At 45.6% G+C, this 9,843-nt stretch overlaps 1 protein-coding gene across 1 annotated transcript; it reads left to right on the top strand.

Moving 5' to 3' along the window:
• The first annotated feature begins 879 nt into the window (after positions 1–879).
• On the top strand, positions 880–9,457 carry LOC129421116 (E3 SUMO-protein ligase ZBED1-like). Its single transcript, XM_055176432.2, has 4 exons — positions 880–990; positions 1,202–1,289; positions 1,543–1,575; positions 7,614–9,457. Exons 1-4 carry the CDS (start codon positions 985–987, stop codon positions 9,056–9,058), a joined length of 1,572 nt encoding a protein of 523 aa, XP_055032407.2. The 5' UTR covers positions 880–984; the 3' UTR covers positions 9,059–9,457.
• Positions 9,458–9,843: the final 386 nt, after the last annotated feature.

A 9,843-nucleotide genomic window follows, 5' to 3' on the forward strand; every position in this document is an offset into this window, starting at 1 on the left:
TATCATCAACAGTCACAAATCTTGGTCTAAAAATGGACTCCCAACTTTCATTTGAAGCCCATATAAATCACCTCTGCAAGACCTCCTTCTTCCACCTCCGCAACATTTCCAAACTCCGCCCCATTCTCTCCCTCCCTGACGCCGAAAAGCTGATTCATGCTTTTATCTCCACCAGATTGGACTACTGTAACGCACTTTTCATTGGGATCCCTTCCAAGAATCTGCAGAGGCTTCAGTACATCCAAAACTCTGCAGCTAGGATCCTGATGAGAGTGCGGAAACATGAACATATTACTCCTATTCTCCCACTCACTCCACTGGCTTCCCGTCTCCTCCAGGATTGAGTACAAGGTTTCTCTCCTCACACACCAATGCATCCATGGACATGCCCCACCCTACCTCAAAGACCTTATCAACCCACAACACGAAACACGTTCCCTCCGCTCCACTCATTCGAACCTCCTTCACATACCCAGAACTAGACTCCGGACTATGGGTGATAGGGCTTTCTGTGCTGCTGCCCCACGTCTATGGAATGCCATCCCTGACACTCTGAGGGCGCCGCAATCCACTGACTGTTTTAAAAAAGGTCTTAAGACATTTCTTTTTAACAAAGCTTTTAGTTCTCTTTAGAGGTATTTTTTTAACTGTTTCTTCTCAGTTTTATTGTTTTTTTTATCCTGTAGCACTTTGAGATCTGTGATGTAAAGTGCATTATAAATAAAATGTATTATTATTATTATTTATTATTATATGTAATTGATTGGGGACACACCCTTGTTTAGCCAGAAACAATATGCTGGCAGTTACGTAACTTTATTTAAATTAATTTGTGTAAGGTTTGCTTTTTCGCAGAAGTGAAAGTGAACTGCACTGGACAAACCTCAAGCCTATCAAATCGTTGGTTTCTGGGTTTGTCTTTGTTTTGCTTCTGATCTTTCAGAGGAATGATGTCTAAATCATCCAAGGATACAGACAGGAAAGATGTTGGTAAGTTTTGATTGCTTTAAATTAAAGAATTTCTCATTGATTAAGATAAAAATTAGAAAAAAATATTATTATATGAAATATAAAAAAATTATATATGCTATAATAAATTGCAATCTGTAGTCCACATTGTAAGAATCATTTAATGACACGTCTCTGTGTCTTTTGTGACAGATCACAGATTTAACAAATTTGCATTTTTTGTCATCTCTAGCGAAGAGCAACATTTGTTCATAACTCAACAAGACGCAGATACTCTCCATATGGACGTGCGGATAGACAATGGGGCCATTCAGAAAGTGGTAAGACTGAACTCTGCGTAGTTTTAACCATTAAGCAATAAACTAAAAGTTATATATATATTGATTGTTTTATTTGTTGTTTTATTATTTAACAATAAAGTTGTAAAAATGTATAGCATTCTAAAAAAAATTGTAAAATATGAACAAACCCAACCGTTTGGTTAAAATTAACCTAGGATAAAATGTTCTATTATCTTACAATTTTTTATTTATTTAGTTATTTGGATGTTTAATATGTGTTTAATGATTTCAGTGCAAAACCTGAAAAAGGCTGAATGGGATAGAGGTAAGAGACTGAAAAAGTTGGAAAAATGATAAATAATAAAATATTTTCATATTTTTTGCAGGAGTACTATGTGAAGACATCTTAACTTAATTAAGATTATAGTCTATTATTAGTTATTTACCCAACAAACGTCTCGGTTACGTATAACCCACGTTCCCTGAAGGAAGGGAACGGAGACGTCACGTTGTGACAGACGAATTGGGAACTCGCTTAGAGAGACCAATCTGCTTCGTACTCTACTAAAACGCCAATGAACTTGGCATAGAGATATTTGCATAATGTTGGCGCCGCCCCGCCAGGTGCGTATATAAGCCACAGGTGCAAATATGGAAATTAGCTTTGTTTTGTTGAGAAAGCCGGAAAGTGTGACCGGACGATAAACAGCAGGGAGCAGCCCTGTGTCGACGGGACGTGACGTCTCCATTCCCTTCCTTCAGGGAACGTGGGTTACATACGTAACCGAGACGTTCCCTTTCAGTCGGTCACTACGACGTTACGTCGTGACCGACGAATTGGGAATCCCTACCAAAACGCCACTGAGGGCTGACCTCTTCCAGTGTCTGCGTAAAGCCCTCCGGTTCCACTTAAGAATAAGGAGAATTAGGTTTTAAGGCAGAAGGCCGGGCACTAGATGTTCCTTTAACCCCACAGTAGTGCCAGCGACTGGGAAGCGCCCTATCTGAGCAGTATAGGAACACTGCGGAAGCCACCGCCCCGTTAAGGTTGGGGGCGAAAGTCAACCGTAGTTGAGGTATAAATGACAGCCGTGGCTGTGTAAGCAAAGCAGTGCTCTGCTGAGGGAAACGTGGGCTAGTAGGATTAACCGCACGGAAAAATACTCACAAAGGAACCCGGTGGGATGCAATGTGGATGCCCGAGCCAAACACAGGTTCGCGAGGATGCAGCTAGTGAGAGGCTGGCAGCGGATGCTCCGCAACATCAGGCTGCCAAGGCAGCGGAGGAAGGCAAAACAAATTATTACGTGTTTTGGCCTTGATGGCCTTCCATACTGAGCTCAGTTTGGAGCAGCAGTCGGAGGCTGCAAGCCGACCTGCGTGCCTGTTCTCTGTGCTTCCCCTAACGAGGAAAGAACACGAGAGGAGACAGGCTCGACAGGAACACTGTAAAATGTAATGAACATATTAGGTGTGGCCCAACCAGCAGCTCTGCAGATGTCTGTTAGCGAGGAACCACGAGCGAATGCCCAAAATGAGGCAACACTTCTAGTAGAGTGAGCCCTCAAATTAAATGGACAAGGAATCCCCTGCAGATTATAAGCAAGGGCGATAGTATCAACTATCCAATGAGACATCCTCTGCTTAGTGACAGCTTTCCCTCTCTGCTGACCACCGTAACAAACAAAGAGCTGATCTGAAGTCCTGAGGCTTTGTGAGCGATCCACGTAGAGGCGTAACGCTCGTACGGGACATAATAAAGCCATGGTTGGGTCTGCCTCCTCCAGGGGCAGCGCTTGCAAGCTCACCAACTTATCTCTGAAGGGAGTGGTGGGAACTTTGGGCACGTAGCCTGGTCTGGGTCTTAGTGAGACAGCAGGACCAAACTGAAAGCACGAATCGTCAAACGAGAATGCATATAAATCCCTTACTCTCTTCACGGAGGCCAATGCTAGCAGGGTCAGAGTTTTCATTGACAAAAACTTCAGACTCGCAGACTGCAAAGGCTCGAACGCGGGATCTGTAGGGCTTCAGCACCATGGACAGGTCTCAGGGAGGAATAGAGGGAGGGCGCGAGGGGTTTAGCCTGCGAGCGCCTCTTAAAATCTAATAACCAAATCATGCTGGCCAACTGATCTGCCGTTAATAAGTGAGTGATGAGCAGAAATAGCGGCGATATCAACTTTAATGGTGGAGGATGACAGCCTACCATTTAACCTATGTTGAAGATATAAAAGCACAATGTTAAGCATTCTCTGGGGTCCTCGCATTGCGAAGAGCACCAGGTGACGAAAAGGGTTTCATTTAAGCGCGTAAGCCCGTCTTGTGGACGGTGCTCGTACCGCGCCGATGGTGTTAGATACCGCTTGCGATAAATCACCTAAACCTTGCACGCGCTCAACGACCATACATGGAAATCCCCCAGGTCGGGGCGCGGTTGCCATAATGTGCCCCTTCCTTGAGAAAGAAAGTCCTTCCTCAGGGGAATTCGCCAGGGAGGGGCTGTCGCAAGGAGCATTTACTATGACAACCAATTCCTGGTCGTCCAGTACGGGGCAACTAATAAAAGGCTCTCCTCGTCCTGCCTGACTTTGCACAGTGTCTGTGCGATTAAGCTCACTGGAGGGAATGCGTATTTGCCCATCCCCCGCGGCCAGATGTGTGCCAACGCATCCACGCCGAGGCTGCCCTCGGTAGTGAATAAAATAGGCGACAGTGGGTATCATCTGGCGACGCAAACAGATCTATCTGCGCACGACCGAACTTCTTCCAAATTAGCTGGACTGTCTGGGGGTGGAGTCGCCATTCGCCGGGCGCGCAGCTCGGGAAAGCGCGTTTGCCGCTGTATTGAGCGAACCCGGGATGTAAATGGCACGAAGGGACCTCAGATGCTTCTGACTCCAAAGGAGGAGATGACGAGCGAGATGCGACAGGTGACGAGAGTGCAAAACCGCCGTAATGGTAGATAACGCAACAGTCGCAATGTTGTCGGTGTCGGCTAATACATCCTTCCCTCGCATCTCCATAGCGGAGTGTACAAGTCCCAGATATACAGCGCACCGCTCGAGGCAGTTGGGGTGCTATGCACACCCCTGAGACTGCAAGCCCTTCATACGTGGCTGCTCATCCCGTGCTGGGGGCATCGCATGTGCTACAGAATGCCAGGAGACCCGACTCAGGGGCATATCTTGCTATCAGAAATGCTGGGTCTGACCACGGGGTAAAATAGAAATGACACGCAGGTGTAATGGTTACACGGTGTATGCCGTTGCGCAACGCTCTCCTCAAGACTCGATCGTAAAGCCAATGCTGAAGCGGTCTCATATGAAGCAGCTCGAGCAGTGTCACAGCCACAGCTGAATCCATATGTCCAGGAGCTTCTGAAATTGTTTCAGAGGGACCGCGTTCTTCCCTCGAACTAAACCGAGGCAAGTCAGAATAGACTGGGTGTGCGCTCTTATAAAACACGCCAATAAATCGATCGAGTCTATTTCCATACTGAGAAAAGGATCCAACTGAGGGGCAAAGTTGCTCTCTTCCCAGTTGACCTGATGACTTAAACGAGTAAGATGCCGAAGCATTAAATCTCTGTGTTCGCGCACGTCTGCCAAGAACGAGCTATTATAAGTTGATGTAAATATAAGCAGAATGCGAACAACGCTCTCTCTCTCGGAGATTTTAATGCCGTGACTAGCACTTTCATGGAGACACGGGGAGAGAGAGAGAGCAAACCGATCTGAATATTAAAATACGAGCCTCGGCGTATCATCCTAAAGCATCACATTATTAGAGCCGGTGCGTAAATAAATCGGTCGTAACCCACCGCGTATTTTGGGTACTATGAGATAAAGGCTGGAAAAACCTTATCATCATTCTCGGTAAGAGGGACCGGCTCGAAATGTCCTTCGCCAGCAGGACATCAACTTTTGCACGCAGTACATGTGCATCGGACGCTTTCACTATAGTGAAATGAATGCCCGAGAATTTGGGGGAGTGCCGGTAATTGTTTTCGTAACCGAGGCGGATAGTGCGTAAAACCCAACGAGACAGGCTGGGAACTGAAGCGAAGCATCCAGGGACCGTACGAGGAGAATTAATGACACTACCGAAGTACCCGCGGTGGGGCAGCGAAGCGAGACAGGTAGGACTGCCGGTGCGTCTGCTGGGACAGCATTAACATCTACAGTATATGTGTGTGTGACACTGACCTGAGCCCGCTGAGGGTGACGGTCGTCTGGTCTCCTGCACGGAGAACGCAGACTCCGGAAAAACACCCGCTGGCGATAGAGGAGAGGTAGGGTGAGCTGGTGTGCCCGCTCACGGCTCTCTCGATCCTCTGGAGACCTGGAGAGGGAAGAGGAATGCACTCTTATGTGTGGTGAAGTAGGTACCGGCTGGACAGCCGGTGGAACAGATGCAAACCAAGGATTTACCACCCGACCCCCTACCGGGGGAAGGAGCGAATCACCGTCTCCTGAAGAGTGATCCTCTGCCACTACGGGTCGCCCAACTCGGGCCACAAACTCCCGATTTTCACGGGAAGCGGCTAAACGGGCGGGGTGAGCTGCTGACGACCAGTTCCCCTGCGCTGCCGAGATGAGGTCCGAGGAGGGGAACAGAGGTGGCCGCCGCAGGACTCCGACGGCGAGAGGCAGACTGAGGAGCCGGCGTGGTGGACCAAGGGCAGCTCTCTTTCGCCGGGGCATGACCTAGGAGATCGCCTCCATCTGCGCAGCGGAGCTGTACGACTCCACGGGCTCGCCAAAGAGGCCGGTCTGTGAGACAGGAGCATTCAAGAAGTTGTTCTCGTCTGCGTCCATCATGTAAGCCAGACATAGCAAAGGTGGCGATCTTGAACACTGTGGTGGACATCGCACGACTGAAGGTCGCGGCTTCCCTCGTAAACCTCTAAAGCCTTCGCTTGGTGAACCTGCAGTAACGTTATTGCGTGCAGGGCTGAAGCCGCGTCTCCGCATGCCTGATGGGCAGCGCCCGTAACCGGACGACTGTCTACACAAACACGGGAGGGAAGGGTTGGGTGGCCCCTCCAGGAACGCAGCTGCATCGCAACCCCCCGCTCCACTGAAGGGATCCCCCCCTTGGCTCCGTTGGTGAGGGAGGTGAGGGGTGAAAGCTGAACGGCAGAGACGGCCGCAAATCACGTCAGCTCTTCGTGCCATCGGGAAAGGCAGGCACAGGAGGTGAGGACTGTAGAGGCCCGCAGCTCCGAAGTACCAATCATGTGGGCGGGACGGTTCGGGCGGAGAGGGGTTAACCCCTCCAACTCTACCGTTTCCGCCGCTCGAGCGGGCATGGCCGCCATCTCCGGGACGACTCCGCCTCGGAGGGAAAAAATGGGCACCCCTCTGATGCTGCAGAAGTGACGGGACCAGAAGGAGGTCCAATGGATTCGGCAGAAATCGTAGAACACGACTCTGCAGTCTCCACCGGAGCCTCAACCGGCTGAGGATGAGAAGGTCGGTAGGTGAAGCACGCATCCTCCGTCCTACTCAGCGTAGTGATGCGAAGAGCATCCTGCGAGCGCTTGACAGCCGCACCATGGCGGCGTTCAGCACTGCAAAGGCGCGGACGTCGTTCCCGTAGAAACGACAGTCGTCTCCGCAATCCAAGAGGGTTATGCTCTCACAGAGAGAACAAAAGCTCTCCACGAACGCAGCCTCAGAGTGCTCGATGCGCAAGCACGAAGACAGTGCTCGTGACCGTCACTGGAATCCCTGTACTTCTCGCACCCAAGATCGCACGGAGGAAAAGCTATCCTGAAAAGGACGCTGATCTCCGAATATACGAGAGAGTGGCTGTCTTTAAAAAGACACAGAGCTCTCACGTACCACTTTTTAGGGAAACCACTCTTTAGGTGCTCAGCTGATGATGCGCACAGGGAGAGGCAACGCACACACTAAACTCGAAACAAAAAATATGCAGAGCAGTGGAATACTGCGAGTGTCCGCTGTGTCAGTACTGCTTGTCAATCAACTTCAGCAACCGTTCCCAGAAGAGCAGAGAGTAGCTTCTCAGCAGCAGATAATGCCGGCTTTCGAAGCGAAAAAGCTAATTTCCATATTTGCACCTGTGGCTTATATACGCACCTGGCGGGGCGGCGCCAGCATTATGCAAATATCTCTATGCCAAGTTCATTGGCGTTTTAGTAGAGTACGAAGCAGATTGGTCTCTCTAAGCGAGTTCCCAATTCGTCGGTCACAAGTGAAAGGGAAGCCCAATATCCATATTAAAATATATCCTCACACACACAAACACATAAACACAAACACACAGACATAAATACAATGCCACCAGATTTGTTGTTTTAACAATGATAATGCATATGTGCTTTATCTTTTGCAGTTGTTCAGCAGCATCCCGTGCTAGGTCTGATTATTTCTGGTCTGCTTCCACATACCTTTGTTGGAGAGCCTGGCTTTTTACAATTTTTCCAATCTATAAAGTATAATTGTTTACCAACTAACTTTATACTCTCAAATCTTAAAACATTGCACATAATATCAACAGGATTTGTGCAAGACCAACTTGAAAGAGTGAATAATGTCGCACTGTCGTGTGAATTATGGAAAACCACTACAAACAAAACGTATATGACTACTACTTGTCACCTGATCGATGACGCATGGACTCAAATGTCATTTGTTTTGGAAACCACACCTCTCCCTGAAGCATACACACCAAAAAATGTTGTTGTACAGCTTTTGAAAATAGCACAAAAATGGAAAATTAAAAGTAAGATTAAAGTGGTCATTACAAATGTTGATGGTATAAAAAGGGAAATAAAAAATTGTGGATGGGAGTACATTCCCTGCTTTGCCCACACACTAGATGTTGTCTTTAGAGCAACACTTGAAGCATCCTCAGACTGGAAAGAACTGGCACAACGATGTTGTTGTATAGCACAGTATTTTTCCCAAAATGTTGAAGCACAGGCTCAACTCAAAGAGGCACAAACAAAGCTTTGGTTGTCACCAGATAATCTGATTGAGTCAAATGCTGATCGATGGCTTTCTACACTGAAAATGCTAGAAAGAATTACAGAGCAACACAAAGCCATACGCGAAGTACTCATTTCAAGCAATAATGACTTGTTTTTAACCGAGTCGGAAAATGAAGACATAAAAAAGGCAATAGCATGCCTCAAAGTGTTCCAGGGTGTCATGACGGCAGCCGATACAGCGAAGCGATATCATTTACTGTCAAACGTTATACCGCAGGTAGAGGACATGAAACAGAAACTAAGCGAGTTGGAGCTGAGTGGAAATGAGTTTGCTAAGGAATTAGCTGAATCGTTTATTCATTTTGGTGAAATCAAAGAAAATGATTGGCTAACACTAAGCACAGCACTTGATGTGAGATACAGAGACAATGTGCTCTCTGACAGGGTAAACTTAACATGCATTAAGATAAAGATAAGGGGAGAAATGCTTGAGACTCGGGTAAGCTTAAGACAGCCAAACAATTTGGACGAAGCTCTAAACAGGTACTTAAATAAAGAAATTTTGCGGAGGGATTGGGATCCCCATGCATTCTGGAAGTTCCCAAAAGATGAAGACTGGCACTTAAGTGAAGTTGCTCGCAAATACCTAACTGCTGTATCTACTGCAATGCCAGCTGACGTCGCATTTGACACTGAAAAAGCAAGTTTAGTTGCCAGTCGAAGAAGTAGCTTGGATCCACAACACCTAAATATGATGTTGTTTCTAAATGGCAACAGTTTTGAATTATCAGCAACAAAATCCCGTGAAGGCGAAATTTATAACTTGTTTGAAGTACTCAACATTTGAAATAATCCAACAAAGGGTCTTGAGAGGGTCAAGAAGCACATTTAAATGTGTGCAAATAATAAATGTAAATGATGCGGGGGAAGTGCATAAAATGCTAATTTTATTTTTATATTATTTATCATATATATATTATGTCCCTTTAGAAAATCTACATTGATTCCACTAGGTGGCAGTAAACATGGAAAAATAATTTTTTATTACCTTCCAAACAAAAGTTATTGAGATATAACATACGCAAATACCAAGTAAATAAGTAAAAGGTTGTATAGCTTAAACAAAATACTTCAATTGGTAACACCTAAAATATTTAATTTTTTACGACTCAATTTTTCTTACTTTAAGGGAAATTTTTAAGTTGAGAAAGGTTATATTTTTAAGTGTTAACAATTTTTAAAAAATCACCCCAAATGTTCTTAATTTAAGTGAAAAAAAAAGTTGATGAAAAAGTTAACAAAACAAATTTTTTAAGTGTTACCAATTGAAGTAACTTGTTTAAGTATATTTTACTTTTTCTTTTTAGAGTGTTGACAATATTTTACAAATTCTACTTGCTAATAGATTTTCCTTAATAAGATTTCTGTATTAAAAATGTACCTTACTGTTCATTCTCAACAATTTAAAGACAGCAATAATTGCAAATGTAACTTTCAGTATTACTGTATTTGGCTTATAAATTTGGTCAAGTAAAATGTGCTTACTTTATTTCTTCTTTTTTATTACACATTGATGTCAATGATATATGTAATTAGTAAAAAGAAGCATATATTTTTATTAAAGAGTCATTT

This window comes from Misgurnus anguillicaudatus, chromosome 4 (assembly GCF_027580225.2).
Source record: "Misgurnus anguillicaudatus chromosome 4, ASM2758022v2, whole genome shotgun sequence".
In the NCBI taxonomy this organism is placed as follows: domain Eukaryota; kingdom Metazoa; phylum Chordata; class Actinopteri; order Cypriniformes; family Cobitidae; genus Misgurnus; species Misgurnus anguillicaudatus.

Excerpts from the sequence above, each read along its gene's own strand:
- LOC129421116 (XM_055176432.2), top strand. Across the intron at positions 1,290-1,542 it reads ATGGGGCCATTCAGAAAGTG|TGCAAAACCTGAAAAAGGCT; the intron begins GTAAGACTGAAC and ends TAATGATTTCAG. Across the intron at positions 1,576-7,613 it reads AAAGGCTGAATGGGATAGAG|TTGTTCAGCAGCATCCCGTG; the intron begins GTAAGAGACTGA and ends TATCTTTTGCAG.